At 46.3% G+C, this 19,304-nt stretch overlaps 1 protein-coding gene and 1 long non-coding RNA gene across 2 annotated transcripts in view; one reads left to right on the top strand and one right to left on the bottom strand.

Moving 5' to 3' along the window:
• Positions 1 to 2,238: 2,238 nt before the first annotated feature.
• LOC100982516 (high mobility group protein B3-like) lies at positions 2,239 to 5,346 on the top strand. The gene has a single exon (XM_063594394.1). The coding sequence runs from the start codon at positions 4,050 to 4,052 to the stop codon at positions 4,524 to 4,526; it is 477 nt and encodes a 158-aa protein (XP_063450464.1). The 5' UTR covers positions 2,239 to 4,049; the 3' UTR covers positions 4,527 to 5,346.
• The window catches only part of LOC117981681 (uncharacterized), a 45,921-nt gene continuing 30,247 nt past the window's right edge, over positions 3,631 to 19,304 (bottom strand). Inside the window, exons 4-8 of the long non-coding RNA XR_008619733.2 lie at positions 14,557 to 15,221; positions 13,471 to 13,563; positions 9,119 to 9,283; positions 7,249 to 7,364; positions 3,631 to 3,953 (exon numbers count right to left, since the gene is read on the bottom strand). This is a non-coding gene — a long non-coding RNA (uncharacterized LOC117981681). The remainder of the gene's footprint in view (positions 3,954 to 7,248; positions 7,365 to 9,118; positions 9,284 to 13,470; positions 13,564 to 14,556; positions 15,222 to 19,304) is intronic.

Genomic DNA, 19,304 nt, shown 5'->3' on the forward strand with positions numbered 1-19,304 from the left:
CTTCCAGGTTCACGCCATTATCCTGCCTCAGCCTCCGAAGTAGCTGGGACTACAGGAGCCTGCCACCACGCCCGGCTAATTTTTTGTATTTTTAGTAGAGACAGGGTTTCACCGTGTTAGCCAGGACGGTCTTGATCTCCTAACCTTGTGATCCACCCGCCTCGGCCTCCCAAAGTGCTGGGATTACAGGCATGAGCCACCGAGCCCGGCCTTTTTATTTTTTGTTTAGACGGAGTCTTGCTGTCGCCAGGCTGGAGTGCAGTGGAGCGATCTCGGCCGCTGCAACCTCCGCCTCCTGGGTTCGAGTGAGTCTCCTGACTCAGCCTCCCAAGTAGCTGGGATTACAGGCATGCACCACCACGTCTGGCTAATTTTTGTATTTTTACTAGTGACAGGGTTTCACCATGTTGGCCAGGCTGGTCTCAAACTCCTGGCCTCAACTGATCTGCCCGCCTCGGCCTCGCAAAGTGCTGGGATTACAGGCATGAGCCACTGCACCTGGCCTTTTTTTTTTTTTTTTCTTGAGATGGAGTCTCGCTGTCTTGCCCAGGCTGGAGTGATTCTTCTGCCTCAGCCTCCAGATTAGCTGGGATTACAGGCACCCGCCATCATGCCCAGCTAATTTTTTTGTACTTTTGTAGAGACAGGGTTTTATCAGGTTGGCTAGGCTGGTCTCAAACTCCTGACCTCAGGTGATCCTCCCACTTTGGCCTCCCAAAGTGCTGGGATTACAGGCGTGAGCCACCGCACCAGGCCTAACTTTTAAATAAAACAAACAAACAAACAAACAAACAAAACTGTTGGAAGGGCAGAAGACTGCTGTTAGTGTTAAGACAATCAAGCTGTGTAGGAACTACCAACGAACTCAGCTCCCTGCAGCACTGAGGTGAACACCTTGCAAGAAGACACCCGGAACATGTGGCTGAAACCTTCTTTCCAAAGCCTGCTGAAGTCTGCTCACCTGCCTTCCGCTGCCAGAAGCCATAATCCTCTCTACTCTCACTCTCTTAATCTTGCAGATACACTGTTTATTGGCAGAACCTGCACTGGAGCCCTGAAGAGCAGCTACAGGAACTGCCATGTCCCAGATGCCAGCTCCTGCGATACCGGGGAGAACACAGGAGGAAGTGGGAATGGCACTAAGCAGCCACACAGAGCAGGAAATGAACTCACCTTCTGTTTGAAATGAGGAAATCGAACCCGAGATTGTAGAAGTGACTTGCTCAAGGTCACATAACTTGCTAGTGATAATGTACCTACTGTTCAGCTTAGGGCTTTCGTTGATGGCGGGGGGGACAAAAACCATCCATGTGAATTTTAGGAGGCACAATAAACTGACTATCAAGTTACTATTTTGATTTAACACCCAGAAAACAAATATACCAACGATGATTTATGTAGGAAAAATCCTGGTGCTATAGATTTCAGGCCTGTCCAAACATTACACTTCAAACAGATGCTTGACCCTGCAAAATAAAAGCTCATTTCATAGGCTTGGTGGTTTGTCAAAAAATCCTTCAACATGATATTTTGGCACACACACAAAAAAATTCCACATATCATGAGCAGAAAGTCTGAGCAGAGTTTTGCTCTTGTTGCCCAGGCTGGAGTGCAATGGCGGGATCTCAGCTCACCGCAACCTCTGCCTCCCAGGTTCAAGCAATTCTCCTGCCTCAGCCTCCCTGGTAGCTGGGATCACAGGCGTGTGCCACCACACCCAGCTAATTTTGTATTTTTAGTAGAGATGGGGTTTTTCCATGTTGGTCAGGCTGGTCTCAAACTCCCGACCTCAGGTGATCCGCCTGCTTTGGCCTCCCAAAGTGCTGAGATTACGGGCATGAGCCACCAAGCCCAGCCTGAATTTTTTTTTTTTTTTTTTTTTTTTGAGATGGAGCCTTGCTCTGTTGCCCAGGCTGGAGTGCAGTGGAGTGATCTTGGCTCACCACAACCTCTGCCTCCTGGGTTCAAGTGATTCTCCTGCCTCAGCCTCCTGAGTAGCTGGGACTACAGGCGCATGCCACCATGTCTGGCTAAATTTTTTTGTATTTTTAGTAGAAACAGGGTTTCACTATGTTGGCCAGGCTGGTCTCAAACTCCTGAACTTGTGATCTGCCCGCCTCAGCCTCCCAAAGTGCTGGGATTACAGGCATGAGCCACCGCACCCAGCTAGTCTGATTTTTTATTAAGATTTGTTTACTGAGAACCAAGGCTCCAATTACCCATTCACTCATTCTTAAATTTGTTCATTCATTCGCAAATGTTCCCTAAACATCCCTTAAGGAGCTTACTTCAGTGAAGGAGACAGAAACGTAAAAAGTGAATAAAATATATATGAGACTGATAAACTTAGTGTAAGAGTATAAATATATGTAAACGGATGAACTAATTATTATAAGTATAATAGGGTTGGGCACAGTAGCTCCTGTCTATAATCCCAGCACTTTGGGAGGCTAAGGCAGGAAGATCGCTTAAGTCCAGGAGTTCGAGACCAGCCTGGAAAACCTAATGAAGCCTTGTCTCTACAACAAAAGAAAAAGTAAAAAGTGGCCAGGCACAGTGGCTTATGCCTGTAATCCCAGCTCTTTGGGAGGCCAAGGTGGGCAGATCATTTGAGGTCAGGAGTTTGAGATCAGCCTGGCCAACATGATGAAACCTCGTCTCTACTGAAAATATAAAAATTAGCCAGACTGGGCACAGTGGCTCATGCCTGTAATCCCAGCACTTTGGGAGGCCGAGGCGGGTGGATCATGAGGTCAAGAGTTCAAGACCAGCCTGATCAACATGGTGAAACCTTGTCTCTACTAAAAATACAAAAATTAGCCGAGCATGGTGGCAGGCACCTGTAATCCCAGCTACTCAGCAGGCTGAGGCAGGAGAATCGCTTGAACCTGGGAGGAGGAGGTTGCAGTGAGCCAAGATCGTGCTACTGCACTCCAGCCTGGGTGACACAGCAAGACTCCGTCTCAAAAAAAAAAAAAAAAAAAATTAGCCAGGCATGGAGGTGGCTCTCATGGAGGCAGCTAGCATGAGGCTAGGGAGCGCCGAGCCACGCGTCATGCCCTGCGCTACCCAGACTAGTGAACAATACAGTCAGGATGGCTAAAGGTGACCCCAAGAAACCAAAGGGCAAGATGTCTGCTTATGCCTTCTCTGTGCAGACATGCTGCAGTGGGATAATTAAGGAATCAGAAAGACTGAGGGGTTGAGGAGGAATTATTTAATTATTTAGGTGCACCGACCCAGTCGGATTAACATCCAAAGGACTGAGCCATGAACAAAGAGTCAAGCTACCTTTTAAGCATTTTGTGGGGCGGGGGGAGATCTGTGCAGGGGGAAGCATATTACAGAAGCAAGAAACAAAGACAGTTATTTAATTAAGACATGCATTACATCATTTCTTACTTTCCAAGGAACAACATGTTTTGCGACTTGAGATTATCTGCCTAGTGACCTTGCAGCTACACTGCTAGAGAAACAGAGTCTTCACAATGCCTGGGAAAGGGAGAGATACGGCTCACTAGCCACAGAAAAACAGGCAGTCAATTTTTAAAGGACTTCAGCTTTTTTTCTTTCTCAGGGAGAATTGGGTTTTCTTACATACAACTGAGTTTTTGCTTACACATTCTTTAATTTCTTTTTTTTTTCTTTTGAGACGGAGTTTCGCTCTTGTTGCCCAGGCTGGAGTGCAAAGGTGCGATCTCGGCTCACAGCAACCTCCGCCTCCCAGGTTCAAGCCATTCTCCTGCCTCAGCCTCTGGAGTAGCTGGGATTACAGGCATGCACCACCACGCCTGGCTAATTTTTTGTATTTTTAGTAGAGACAGGGTTTCTCTATGTTGGTCAAGCTGGTCTTGAACTCCGGACCTCAGGTGATCCGCCCGCCTTGGCCTCCCAAATTACTGGGATTACAGGCGTGAGCCACTGCGCCCGGCCGCTTTAATTTCTTTTAATTCCTGTTCCAATGCAGAGAAGAACATAAGAAGAAAAACCCAGAAGTCCCTGTCAATTTTGCAGAATTTTCCAAGAAATGCTCTGGGAGGTGGAAGACAATGTCCAGGAAAGAGAAATTTAAATTTGGTGAAATGGCAAAGGCGGATGAAATGTGCTATGATCGGGAAATGAAGGATTATGGACCAGCTAAGGGAGGCAAGAAGAAGAAGGATCCTAATGCCCCCAAAAGGCCACCATCTGGATTCTTCCTGTTCTGTTCAGAATTCCGCCCCAAGATCAAATCCACAAACCCCGGCATCTCTATTGGAGACGTGGCAAAAAAGTTGGGTGAGATGTGGAATAACTTAAATGACAGTGAAAAGCAGCCTTACGTCACTAAGGCAGAAAAGCTGAAGGAGAAGTATGAGAAGGATGTTGTTGACTGTAAGTTGAAAGGAAAGTTTTATGGCGCAAAGCGTCCTGCTAAAGTTGCCCGGAAAAAGGTGGAAGAGGAAGATGAAGAAGACGAGGAGGAAGAAGAGAAGGAGGAGGACGAGGAGGATGAACAAAGAAACTGTTTATCTGTCTCCTTGTGAATACTTAGAGTAGGGGAGCGCCGTAACTGACACATCTCTTATTTAATGTCTGTTGCCCTCATTAGGTTTAATTACAAAATTTGATCACCATCGTATTGTAGTCTCTCAAAGTGCTCTAGAAATTGTCAGTGGTTTACACGAAGTGGCCATGGGTGTCTGGAGCACCCTGAAACTGCACCAAAGTTGTACATATTTCCAAACATTTTTAAAATGAAAAGGCATTCTCGTGTTCTCCTCACTCTGTGCACTTTGCCGTTGGTGTGACAAGGCATTTAAAGATGTTTCTGGCATTTTCTTTTTATTTGTCAGGTGGTGTTAACTATATGGTTATTGGCTAGAAATCCTGAGTTATCAACTGTATATCTCTATAGTTTGTAAAAAGAACAAAACAACCGAGACAAACTCTTGATGCTCCCTGCTCGGCGTTGAGGCTGTGGGGAAGATGCCTTTTGGAGGGCCCGTAGCTCAGGGCGTGCACTGTGAGGCTGGACCTGTTGACTATGCAGTGGGCATCCATTTAGCTTTAGGTCGTCTTGTTTCTCTATATAGTGACATAGCATTCTGCTGCCATCTTAGTTGTGGACAAAGCGGGGTCAGCTGGCATGAGAAGTTTTTATTGTGTGTTTTTTTTTTTTTTGAGTAAAGTGGGGTAGTTTTTAAACAAACTGTAGAACTCTTCATTGTCAGCAAAGTGAAGAGCCACGGCATCAATGAAAGTTCAAGAACCTCCTGTACTTAAACACGATTTGCAACATTTTTTTTGTATGTTTAGAATGCTGAAATGTTTTTGAAGTTAAATAAACAGTATTACATTAAAAAAAAAAAATAGCCAGGCATGGTGGTGGGTGTCTGTAATCCCAGCTACTCAGGAGGCTGAGGTGGGAGGATTGCTTGAGCCCAGGAAATCGAGGCTGTAGTGAGCCAAGATCATGCCACTGTACTGCAGCCTGGGTGACAGAATGAGACCCTGTCTCAAAAACAAGCAAGCAAACAAACAAAAACTCTGAAAGAAGCACTAGCAAAGAATTATGAGAGCATCTGAAAGGAATAATAATAACTTTTTTTTTTTGAGACGGAGTTTCGCTGTTGTTGCCCAGGCTGGAGTTGCAATGGCGCGATCTTGGCTCGCCGCAACCTCCGCCTCCCGGGTTCAAGCGATTCTCCTGCCTCAGCCTCCCGAGTAGCTGGGATTACAGGCATGTGCCACCACTCCTGGTTAATTTTTCGTATTTTTAGTAGAGACAGGGTTTCTCCATGTTGGCCAGGCTGGTCTTGAACTCCCGACCTCAGGTAATCCACCCGCCTAGGCCTCCCAAAGTTCTGGGATTACAGGCGTGAGCCACCATGCCCGGCCACAATAATAACTAACTTTTATTGGGCACTCACTATGTTCTAGGCATCTTCTAAATGCTTTACATGTATTAATTTATTTAATCTTTACAAAAACCCTATGATGTGAGTGGGTAGCACTCTTTTTAGAAAACTCAGGCACAGAGTGGTTTAATATTGAAGAGGGGGAAAAATAACTTTTTTTCCTGCCCTTCATAGTTCTTAGACAGGATGGACCTCTGTAACACAGGACACATAACAAGAGAAAAACAGGCCGGGAACAGTGGCTCACACCTGTAATCCCAGTACTTTGGGAGGCCTAGGCGGGAGGATTGCTTGAGCTCAGAAGTTTGAGACCAGCCTTGGCAACATGGCTGAGATGCTGCTGTCTCTACAAAAAATACAAAATAAAATTAACTGGGCAGTGGCAGGTGACTTAGTCTTAGCTACCTGGGAGGCTGAGGTAATAGGATCACCTGAGCCCAGGAGGTTGAGGCTGCAGTGAGCTGAGATTGTGCCACTACACTCCAGCCTGGGCAACAGAGCAAGATCCTGTCTCGAAACAAAACAAAACTCCAGAAGTTTAACAACATGTATACCTCCTATGTATCCATAGGAGATAAACAGAGAAAGGAGTAAACCTCAAAGAGGTGGCTTTGAATTCAGGGTTCAATACCATCATTTGCTGGACAGAGAAAGAAGGCTGTGGAGAAGGCTGATAATGAGGGAGCCGCCAGGAAAAGCAGAGTAAACAAGACTGAGGTTTGCTGCGCAGATTTAAGCCAGAGCCATCTCTACTGATGAGTTCCTAGTGATTTAGAATCATCCTGCTTTTCCTGGTACAGAAAGGAAGACAACTCTTACAAATGGAGACTTCCGGCCAGGCGTGGTGGCTCATGCCTGGAATCCCAGCAATTTGGGAGGCCAAGGCGGGTGGATCACCTGAGGTCACTAGTTCGAGACCAGCCTGGTCAACATGGTAAAACCCCATTTCTGCTAAAAACACAAAAATTAGCCGGGTGTGGTGTCATGCACCTATAGTCCCAGCTACTCGGGAGGCCGAGGCAGGAGATTGCTTGAACCCAGGAGGCGGAGATTGCCATGAGCTGAGATCACGCCACTGCACTCCAGCCTGGTGACAGAGAAAGACTGTCTCAAAAAACAAAACAAAACAAAACAAAACAAATGGAGACTTCCTTTATGGATTAAATTTCCCTTACAAAAGGGTAATTTCTACTGTTTTCAGAGCTTCTCCTGTATCTGTAGCTTCTCAAAATCATCAGCTCAAAATAGTCCTTATGCTAAGGAGGCATATTTTGTGCTGGCATATGCTGGTCTCCTACAATAACTCGCCAAAGATCACAAAACTAATAAGCGAATTCTGGCTCCATACCTGTGTCCTGCGTCATCTCACTGCAGATCTTTACAGGACAAGGCAAGTCACTTGGTAACTTCTAATTAGAGGGATCAAGGAAGACTTCATGGAAGAGGCAGCATTTGAATGAAGCCCTGAAAGTAAAGTAAAAGAGCATTCCAAGTTGGGAGCGTAGATACAGAGATGCAAAAAGAAATGTTTGGGGGTAAGCATTTGGCCTGGCACAAGAAGGTGGAAAATATTGAGGGGGAGCTTGGACTCTCTGCTAAGTGTCTACACACTATTAGGAAGGTATTGAGAAGTCAAAGATTTTTTCTGAGCCCTTTTTTCTAGCCCTTTAATATAAAATAGCTAACACCTACGCCAGGCATGGTGGCTCAAGCCTGTAATCCCAGCACTTTCAGAGACCAAGGCTGGAGGACTGTTTGAAGCCAGGAGTTCAAGACCACCCTTGCCAACATAATGAGACCCCCATCTGTATATATATTTAAAAAATCAGGGCTGGGCGTGGTGCTCGCACCTGTAATCCCAGCACTTTGGGAGGCCAAGGTGGGCGGATCACAAGGTCAGAAGTTCAAGACCAGCCTGCCTAATATGGTGATACCCTGTCTCTACTAAAAATACAAAAATTAGCCAGGCATGGTGGCAGGCACCTGTAGTCCCAGCTACTCGGGAGGCCGAGGCAGGAGAATCGCTTGAACCTGGGAGACAGAGGTTGTAGTGAGCCGAGATCACACCACTGCACTCCAGCCTGGTGACAGAGCGAGACTCCGTCTAAAAAAAAAACAAACAAACAAACAAAAAAAAACACTAATGTCTAATATGGGGTGGTGGTAGAGGAGAAAAATTTCTGGTATCTATTCTAGAAGTGCAACTTCATTGAAAACACAAGACATAAGAACACTCAAAAAAATGATAGACAAGGTTAAAAATGTGATACAAGAGATGTTTCAAGGTTGTGCATGGCCAGGCGTGGTGGCTCACACCTGTAATCCCAGCACTTTGGGAGGCCGAGGCAGGTGGATCACGAGGTCAGGGGTTTGAGACCAGCCTGATCAACATGGTGAAACCCCGTCTCTACTAAAAATACAAAAATTAGCTGGGCATGGTGGCGGGTGCCTATAATCCCAGCTACTCAGGAGGCTGAGGCAGGAGAATTGCTTGAACCCAGGAGGCGGAGGTTGCAGTGAGCCGAGATTGTGCCACTGCACTCCAGCCTGGGCGACAGAGCGAGACTCTGTCTCAAAAAAAAAGGTCGTATGTGATTAATTGTTTAACAAACCACATGGTTTTGTAAATTTAAGGTTATATTAATTGTTTCTTTGGTTTGAATAGAGGGTTTGCAAGTAGAAGAAGAGTCTGGAAAAGGCTTTGGGCAGTTGAGACAGGTTTTGGAAGGAAGCTGCTATGGTTTGAATGTGTCCTCCAAAACTCATGTGTTGGAAACTTAATCCCCAATGCAACAGTGTTAGGAGGTGGGGCCTAATAAGGTGATTAGGTCATAAGCGTTCTGCTCTCGTGAATGGATTAATGTCATTTTTGAGGGAGTGGGTTAGTTATCTCTAGAGTGGGCTGTTTTAAAAGTGAGTTTGGCCTCCTTTTGCTCACTTGCCCTCGCTCTCTCTTGCTCTTTTGGCTTCTGCCATGGGATGACTCAGCAAGAAGGCCCTTGTCAGATGCTGGCACTTTGATATTGAACTTCCAGACTCCAGAACTGTGAGAAATAAATTGATTTTCTTCATAAATTTCCCAGTCTGTGGTATCGTGTTATAGCAATACAGAACAGATTAAGACAGAGGCCATAAATAATGGACGGCAAGCCCTATTGCCAAATGTGGGAATAAAACGGTTAATGCTGAAACTGACTGCCCAAGAACCCTCTCCTTACCTTCATAACGCCCCAGGGAGAGGAGAATCCCAGTAATGAGTGACTGGAAATAATAAACTGGCTCTGACAGGAGCCTAGGTGTCCAGATGTAGGCAGCTCCAGGCTGACTTTGTGGTTCCACAATCCAGAGTGAGAAAATTCCAAGGCTTCCTCCTAGACCACATCCTAAATGCATAAGAATTGCCAGAGAAAATTATCCAAGATATGGAAATGGGCAAAGGAGATTACTAGGTTTCCTTTCAATGGAATTGTTATTACTGCCTATTGGAATTTCTGGAATTTTTGGATTTTATAGGGTTGTGCAATTTAACTGATTTCTTATTGACCAGGTTATTTTATAATTTTGTAGGAAATGAAGTAAAATTGTAAAAAAAATCTGATGGTAAGGCAAATTCTTTTTTTTTTTTTTTTTTTTTTTTGAGACGGAGTCTCACTCTGTCACCTAGGCTGGAGTGCAGTGGCACGATCTCCGCTCACTGCAAGTTCCGCCTCCCGGGTTCATGCCATTCTCCTGCCTCAGCCTCCCGAGTAGCTGGGACTACAGGAGCCTGCCAGCACGCCCGGCTAATTTTTTTTTTGTATTTTTAGTAGAGACAGGGTTTTACCATGTTAGCCAGGATGGTCTCGATCTCCTGACCTCGTGATCCACTGGCCTCGGCCTCCCAAAATGCTGGGATTACAGGCATGAGCCACTGCGCCTGGCTTGGTAAGGCAAATTCTTATCCATAGCAATGCAAATAAATTTTGTCTGATAAAGATACAATTGATTTCTCCTCTGCAGAAGAGAGAACACCAAACATTACATTTTATTGCACTGTAGGATATTAACCAGTTTTGCATCTATTTGCAAAACCATTTTATCTTTTCTCTTTGCCTCTCTGTTCCTCAAATTCCCTTTGAAATAATCTTAACATCTTACCAGTGCCCTCATTAATTGAATTGAATAAAATATTTGACCTGTGTTCATTGTAAATTTGCACAAAACTATGTTTTTGAATTTTTTTTTTTTTTTTTTTTTGAGACAGCGTCTTACTCTGTCACCCAGGCTGGAATGCAGTGGCAGAATCTTGGCTCACTGCAGCCTCAACTTCCCAGGCTTAAGCAATCCTCCCACCTCAGCCTCCCTGGTAGCTGGGACCACAGGCTCATGCCACCACATCTGGCTAATTTCTTGTATGTTTTGTAGAGATGAGATTTCACTATGTTGCCCAGGCTGGTCTCGAACTCCTGGCCTTAAGAGATAAGCCCGCCTCAGCCTCCCAAAGTGCTGGGATTAAAGGTGTGAGCCGTGGTGGCTCACGCCTATAATCCCAGCACTTTGGGAGGCTGAGTCGGGCAGATCACAAGGTCAGGAGATTGAGACCATCCTGGCTAACACGGTGAAACCCTGTCTCTACTAAAAATAGAAAAATTAGCTGGGCGTGATGGCAGGCTCCTGTAGTCCCAGCTACTCAGGAGGCTGAGGCAGGAGAATGGCGTGAACCCGGGAGGTGGAGCTTGCAGTGAGCTGAGATCATTCCACTGCACTCCAGCCTGGGTGACAGAGCCAGATTCCATATCAAAAAACAAACAAACTAACAAAAAAGGTGTGAGCCACTGCGACTGGCCCTTGTTTTTACATCTTAAAATATTATACTTTACATTGTTAATTCCTGCAGGTTTTCCAATATCTAGGCTAATCAGAAGAAAGTAAATGCCACAATTTTCACAAATGGACCAAAAGTAGTTTCCAGAAACTCTATCTGCAGTGCTTGTTGGCAACTCTGATAATTGTAATGGAGTTTTAAACAGACATTTTATGAGAATTAGAAAAGAGGGGGAAAAGCATTTACTAGGAACTGTATATTGCCAATTACTGTGCTAAATACACAGACGTTATCTCACTTATTCCTCAGAAAATCTTTGAGATCTTTGTCCTAATTTTGCAGGAATAAGCAGGAAATATTTGAGTAAGTATGGTAACACCCAACTGCAGATCAAGTCACATAAGTGGAAAATTACAATAATGGTTCATGAACCCTGGTGGTTAAAAGGGCATATCATAAAAAGGGTGGACAATTCAGTAAACATGTGAATGAAAGGACAACCAGCAAGATTAAAGTCATAAACAAGAAAAACTGGTGCCAGTGCTTGGGCGGGTGCTCTTAATTACATAGGCACAGCTTGAAGGCGTCTTTGTTTCTTTAGACCTCAGTTAGCAACAGATCTTCCCTCACACACCCACCTTCCACCCTCTGCTTCCCTTCCTGAGCAAGAGAGGGAATTTAGCATTCACTTCAGTGCCTGCCTTCCTACATCAAGACCTATGTACATACCAGGCAAAATGAACTCTTTAAGAATAAAAGAAAAAAAACCTATGTACTGTGATTCTCAAAAGGATTTGTACTCCATGGCCAGAAGGCAGCAAGAGTGACTAGAAGCTGATAGAACTGAGGTAGCCTCTTAGAAACAGAAAGAGAGTACGTCCCTCCACTGTATCTGTGATACTATCTAAAACACAAGATCTAGCCAGGAGTGGTGGCTCACACCTGTAATCCCAGCACTTTGGGAGGCCAAGGCAGGCAGATCACTTGAGGTCAGGAGTTCGAGACCACACTGGCCAACATGGTGAAGCCCTGTCTCTATTAAAAATACAAAAATTAGCCAGGCATGGTGACACACACCTGTAATCCCAGCTACTTGGGAGGCTGAGACAGGAGCATCACTTGAACCTGGGAGGTAGAGATTACAGTGAGCTGAGATTGCACCACTGCACTCCAGCCTGGGCGAGAGAGTGAGACTCTGTCTTAAAAAATAATAATAAATAAATAAGATCTGATGCAAAATGGAATAATGCTAACTTTTTTATTTTTTGAGACGGATCTGGCTCTGTTGTTCAGACTGGAGTGTGGTAGTGTGATCACAGCTCACTGAAACCTCAACCTCCTGGACTAAAGCAATTCTCCCACCTCAGCCTCCTGAATAGCTGGGACCACAGGTGTGCGCCACCACACCTGGCTAATTTTTTATTTTTTGTAGAGATGGGGGTCTCACTATGTTGCTCAGGCTGGTCTTGAACTCCTGGCCTCAAGTGATTCTCCTGCCTTGGCCTCCTAAAGTGCTGAGATTAAAGGTGTGAGATGCCATGCTCAGCCAGCATAATGCTAATATTTAAAAGATTGGTTGTTATATTTTTCTCTATTTTTGCCTCTATACTTGATATATTTTATGAAAAATAAGTTTATTGTCAAGAAAAAGAAAATCTGGAGGAAAAAATATTTAAATTATTTAATTATTTGTCTTGATTTTGAACCCCCACCCCATAACAGAAGAGAGATGGGAAGGTAGCAAGGTGCCGGCTGCTTTTTTTTTTCTTTTTCTTTTTTTGAGACAGGGTCTCACTTTGTCACCCAGGCTGGAGTGCAGGGGCACAATCTCGGCTTACTGCAGCCTTGGCCTCCTGGGTTCAAGGGATCCTCCTGCCTCACCCCACCAAGTAGCTGAGACCTGGGGCACCACCACACCCGGCTAATATCTGTTTGTTTTTGTAGAGAAGAGATTTCACCCAAGCTGGTTTCAAACTCCTGGACTCAAGCGATTCTCCTGCCCTGGCCTCCTAAAGTGCTGGGATTATAGGTATGAGCCACCACACCCAGCCTCCAGCTGCTTTTCTTTTCTTTTCTTTGTATTTTTTGTTTTGTTTTGTTTTTGAGATGGAATCTTGCTCTGTTGCCCCAGACTGGAGTGCAGTGGTGCAATCTTGGCTCACTGCAACCTCTGCCTCTGGAGTTCAAGTGATTCTCCTGCCTTGGCCTCCCAAGTTTAGCTGGGATTACAGGTATGTGCCACCATGCCCGACTAATTTTTTTGTATTTTTAGTAGAGACGTGGTTTCACCATGTTGGCCAGGCTGGTTTCAAACTCCTGACCTCAAGTGACCCACCCTCCTCGGCCTCCCAAAGTGCTGGGATTACAGGCATGAACCACCATGCCCAGCCTCCAGCTGCTCTTTTTTTGTTTGAGACAGAGTCTCGCTCTTGTCACCCAGGCTAGAGTGCAATGGTACGATCTCGGCTCACTGCAACCTCTGCCTCCTGGGTTCAAGCAATTCTCCTGCCTCAGCCTCCCAAGTAGCTGGGATTACAGGTACCCACCACCACACCCAGCTAATTTTTGTATTTTTAGTAGAGATGGGGTTTCGCCATGTTGGCCAGACTGGTCTCGAACTCCTGACCTCAAGTGATCCGCCTGCCTCGGCCTCCCAAAGTGCTGGGATTACAAGCATGAGCCACTATGCCCGGTCACCAGCTGCTCTTAACCACCCCTCAGGGACCTTGTGCTGCTCTTGCTTCTCCAGTCATGGGCTCTACCTACCAGCATCCGGCCTCCCTGGTCAGCATCCCTTTTTGTCTTCTACTTGACGGATGTCTTCTTCTCTTGGAAATTTTAGGACAGTTCATGGAGATCCTACATATACAAGATTTGCTGGCTTCAGCCACAAAGTTTCTTCAGGCCTGATTTCCTCCTCCAGCTCCTCAGTCCTGACTTCAGTTCTCACTCTACCCCTGCCACCTGTATCTTCTACTTCTCCTGTGTTTGCACGTTTTATTTTATATTCTCATAAACAGATTCCCCATCCATACACATACTGCCCAGACCAGTGCCTAATGGTTCTACAATTTATCAAAGAATATCTGCGGTTACCAAATCAGACCCTGGGGATGCCCGCATGGTTTCCCCAAGCAGCCAACTTGTTTCTGTTGTCACACTGCATTCCGGCAGGGCTGCCCAGGTCATTTGAAGGAATCTGGGCCTCCAGCAGCACTTGAGGGTGGCTCTGGGAAAGCACCCTTCACTCTGCAGGGCGCCTGCTTGCTGAACAGGAAAGCCGGGGGCCTTCTGAGGCTGCAGTCAGAACCTGCTGGTGTGTTTTTTGTTTGTTTGTTGTTTTTTGAAATGGGGTCTTGCTTTGGTGCAGTGGTGCAATCATAGCTCACTGCAGCCTCGACCTCCCAGGCTCAAACAATCCTCCCACCACAGCCTCCCAAGTAGCTGGGACTACAGGCATGCACCATCAAGCCTGGCTGATTTTTGTATTTTTTGTAGAGAAGGGGTTTCGAACTCCTGGCCTCAAGTGATCCTCCTGCATTGCCCTCCCAAAGTGCTGGGATTACAGGCATGAGCCACTGCGCCCGGCCCTGCTGATGTTGAACAGGTTTTGCCACTGCCTGGTACCATACTCGTGATGAGGGTGGCTGTTTTAGGGGAGCCCTGAATCAGCAGAGGGGACCAGTGCCTGCGCACAGAAGTCTTAGGGCACGTCCCAGCCCTTTCTTTTCCCTCAACATCTCCTGAGGAGCCTGTAGTCACTCTGACACTGTCACAGTGCCTCTGGAGCCCCTCCTTTCCCTAAGTCCCATCCACAACTCCTTGGGACAAATGGTTTTGCATCACTCTCACCTGGCCCAGGTCTCCTTCTTGTCCATAGGGCTGTTATGACAGCCTTTGACGGACACCTCTCTGAGACCAGGTGCCATGCTTGACCTTTTCCTGAGCAGCTGATTTGCTTCCTGTCAATGGAAAGCAACGCAGCTGGTCTGGTATGTCTCATTCTTGATAAATCTCTTCGTTTTTTTGAACCCGCTGGCTCCAGGGATCACACTTCTTTCTGAAAACCTGAGTTGTTCCCATTGAACTTGCCAGCGGCCTTGTCAGGAGGTTTCTCTGTTTCAATTTTTAGTTCTCGGCTCCGTGAGGGATGAGACTGGAACACGATGCTGCAGCCCTGCTCTCTCCTCAGTGAAGGCTGAAGGTGTGTGACATGGAAGGTGAGAAGGTGGCACAGACGGGGTCGCTCCATGAGAGGAGGAGTGCAAGTAGAGAGGAGAGGCGGCCAGAGGGCTCAGACCTCCAGGACCCTCAGGGGAGGGGGCACAAAGATGAGCCAGGAAAAACCTTGAGAAGGAACAGCGCAAGGCCGGCTGGGGCCAGAGCCAAAGAGAGGGTCATCGGTCGCAGAGGTGGGTGACGGTCCTGAGCGCTCACTGCTGACTCTTAGGCGCCGCTGAGGGTATTGCACTCTCACCATTCAATGCCATGAAAGGGAGGGAGGAGGCAGCACTGACCTGCAGAGGGCAGGAGGGCAGAAAGAACTGGTTTGGGCTGGTTGTTTTTGTTTTTGCCATGGAGGAACATGTTGGTCCACAGAGGGGAAGCCTCGGGAAGAAAGGAAAACACTGAACATGCAAAAGGCGAAGGAAATGATTGACCAAGCCAAGTCCCCCTTGAAGGAGGGGCATGCGAAGGTGGGAAGTCGTTGTGTTAATTGAAGCAGAGGGTGATACCCCAGGGTGCACAGTCTGATCAAGTCTGATAAAGGTGGACAGAAGCTCCCAGCTCAGCCTAAAGGTGGCATCTCCTCAACTCCCATCCCCCAGTCTGAATCTTGGGATCTTAGCAGTGCATGGGCCTGGAGACCAAAGCAATGTTAGGAGAAGGATGAAGGCCTGTAGGGAAAATAAAAAGTGTGAGCGTGGCTGGCTTGCCCTGAGCCAATTTACTCATGGAGGTGCCTGGAAAGAGAACATGAAGGAAGAGAAAGAAAGAGAATACACACACACACACACACACACACACACACACACACACACGCTAGCCAAACCCACAGGGCAGGCTTTAGTCCATTTTTCCTGCAGTCACCTATAAGGGAGAATGAGATGAGAAAGCGAACACAAGAAGCCAGGCCCTAACATAGGTCCCTCCATGCCTTCTGACTTCCCTCCTGCCCACTGCACGGAGGCAAATGAAGAGTAGAAGAAAGCTTCCAGCGCCAGGCCTGGGATTGAGTGCACCTGACTTGGGTCCTCGGTAAATACACCTCAGAACTTCCTAAGTCATCGCTCTTCTCAGTCATGGGAGCAACTGGGGTCTGGGATCAGCACAAGTGCTCAAGAGCTTAGAACTGTGCCAGGCTGTTCTAACATAAAAAGGCACCCTCCATAGCTGCTGAATGCATGACTACTTGAATGTATTCATTATAATGTATATTTGTTATATATTTTTGAGACGGAATGTCTTCCTGTCACCCAGGCTAGCGTGCAGTGACATGATCTTGGCTCACTCTAACCCCCGCCTCCTGGGTTCAAACGATTCTCCTGCCTCAGCCTCCTGAGTAGCTGGGATTACAGGCACCTGCCACCATGCATGGCTGATTTTTGTATTTTTAGTAGAGACAGGGTTTCACCATGTTGGCCAGGCTGGCCTTGAACTCCTGACCTCAGGTGATCCACCCGCCTCAGCCTCCAGAAGTGCTGGGATTACAGGTGCGAGCCACTGCACCCAGCCCTAAATATCTCTTGAATGAATGACTAAATGTATTTACCGTGCATTGGAAAAAAAATATATGATTGGCATGTTAAACCCATGATTTCACAAATAATATTGGTTAGAAAAGGCTAAGTTTAAAAAAATGAATTGACTTAAAGTTGATTTCAAGAAAGATATAAATAGAACCTGGGAGGTTAAGTCTGCAGTGAGCCAGGCTCACACCACTGCACTCCAGCCTGGGTGATAGAGTAAGACCCTGTCTCGAAAGGAAAAAGAAAGAAGAAAGAAAGAAAAAAGAAAAGAAAGAAAGAGAGAGGGAGACAGAAAGAGAGAGAAAAAAGAGAGAGAAAGAAAGGAGAGAAAGAGAGAGATGGAGATAAAGAGGGGGGAAAATAAAGAGAAGAAAGAGAGAGAGAAAGAAGAAGAAAGGAGAAAGAGAAAAAAGAGAGGGAGAGAGAGAGAGAGAAAAAGAAGGAAGAGAAAGAAAGAAAGAGAAAGGGGGAGAAAGAAGAAAGAGAAAGAAAAGAAAGAAAGAGAAAGAAGGAAAGAAAGAAGGAAGGAAGAAATAAGTAAAATAATATTACAAGCTGTGCTTGGTGCAGCATTGAGCCCGAGGTGCACTGTCTCCCCTCCTGCCTGCGTCACCCACAAGGGCCTACATCACCTTCTGCCTGGCTGGCAGAGAGGAAGGAAACTCGTTAAGTGTCAGATGGTGGATGTGCACTTTGCCTAGGTATCTCCTTCACCTGCTCCCAGCCCTCTGAAATTTATTCCTCCAGAAGTACTATCAACCTTAGAGAAGTTAACTTGTCCAAGATCAATCAACTGTAAATGGCAGAGACAGAATTCAAACTAAGCTCTGCTGACTTTAAAGCTTGCTCCTTTCACTGTCTTCCAGCCGAGTAGAAGAGAGCGGTCAGTGTATACAGCATTGTTCAGCTTGGGAGAGGAAGGACGAGGGAGTTTGCCTAGGAGTTTCCCTGTCTTTATGAAGTCAGTGGCTAGACCTTCTGCTGAGCTACTGTGGGGGAATTTGATAAGAAATCACCCTGATTGAAGCTTTTATCCTGTTCTGATAGAAAATTCAAAGAAATAAAAGCACTGGAAAGGGGAGACCCTTGGGGAGTAAATGTACCACCATCCATGACATTTTATGTTGGGACCAATCGATTTATCCATTGGGTATGTACTTTTACACTTATCCTCATATTTGAGGAAGGGACAAATTTTTATGACTTTCCCTTACTATAGAGATCTCTAACTCCTTGTTACTCAAAGTATGGTTTGTGGACCAGCAGTAGGGTGACCAACCATCCCGATTTGCCTGGAGCTCTGAGATTTTCTGGGACAAGGGACTTTCAGTGCTAAAACTGAGGTAGTCCCGGGATGAGTTGGTCACTCTAACCAGCAGCACCAGCATCCCCTGGGAGCTTGTTAGAAATGGAGAATTCCAGGCTTACTGTATCAGAATCTGCACTTGAACAAGACCATATACACATTCAGGTCAGAAAAGCATTTCTCTAGGTTAAATATTGGTAGAGTGGGTTGAATGGTGGATGGGCTTTATCTAATCAGTTGAAGGCCTCAATAGAACAACCCCCTATATTAGTCAGGGTTTTCTATAGAAACAGAATCTATAAACTTAGTTTAAGGAATTGGGTCACACAATTGTGGGAGCTCGATGAATTCAAAATCTGATGGGGGAGACCCAGGAAGCAGCTGCGGTTCAAGTCCAAAGGCAGTTAGGCTGGAGACCCAGATGAGGTCCAAAGCCATATGCTGGCAGAATTCCCTTTTGCTTGGGGGAGGTCAGCCTTTTGTTTGATTCAGGCCTTCAATTGATTAGATAGAGCCCACTCACATTATGGAGGGCAATTCACTTTACTCAAAGTCCATCAATCTAAAGGCAAATCTCACCCCAAAACACCCTCACAGAAACATCCAGAGCAATGTTTGACCAAATATCTGGGTATCATGGCCCAGGTAATCTGACATAAAAAATTAACCGTCACAGAAATCCCTGGAACCTGTGTTATCTTATCTGAAAAAAGAGTCTTTGAAGATGTTAGAAAGGATCTTGAAATGAGGAGATTATCCTGGATTCTCCAAGAAAGCCCCCAACTTAATGACAAGTGTCCTTATAAAAGACACACAGGGCCGGGTGTGGTGGTTCACACCTGTAATCCCAGCACTTTGGGAGGCCGAGGCGGGTGGATCACCTGAAGTCAGGAGTTTGAGACCAGCCTGGCCAACACGGTGAAACCCCGTCTCTACTAAAAAAATACAAAAATTAGCTGGGCGTGGTGATGGGAGCCTGTAATCCCAGCTACTCAGGAGGCTGAGGCAGGAGAATTGCTCGAGCCTGGGAGGCGGAGGTTGCAGTGAGCTGAGATCGGGCCTCTGCACTCCAGCTTGGGTGACAAGAGTGAAATTCCATCTCAAAAAAAAAAAAAAAAAAGACACACAGGCTGCCATGGTGGCTCACACTGGATCGCTGGAGGCTAGGAGTTCAAGGCCAGCCTGGGCAACATAACAAGACCCCCATCTCTATTTTATAAAAAGAGAGAGAGAGAGAAAGAAAGGAGAGACATATCAAAGAGATGAAGGCTGTGTGAAGGTGGAGAAGAGACTGGGGTAATGTGGCCACAAACCAAGGAAGCCAAGGAATGCCTCCAGCCACCAGAAACTGGAAGAGGCAAAGAAGAATCCTCCCCAAGAGCCTCCAGAGGGAGCATGGCCTGCCAACACCTTGATTTTGGACTTTTGGCCTCCAGAACTGTGAGAGAATGAATGTCTACTGTTTCAAGACACCGGTTCGTGGCAACTGGCTATGGGAGCCACAGGAAGCTAATACGACTGGGAAATGGCAAGAAGCTTGTCTA

This window comes from Pan paniscus, chromosome 11 (assembly GCF_029289425.2).
Source record: "Pan paniscus chromosome 11, NHGRI_mPanPan1-v2.0_pri, whole genome shotgun sequence".
Taxonomy (NCBI): Eukaryota; Metazoa; Chordata; class Mammalia; order Primates; family Hominidae; genus Pan; species Pan paniscus.

Bases quoted from the DNA above. Each gene is read 5' to 3' on its own strand.
- LOC100982516 (XM_063594394.1), top strand. From the start codon at position 4,050: ATGTCCAGGAAAGAGAAATTTAAATTTGGTGAAATGGCAAAGGCGGAT.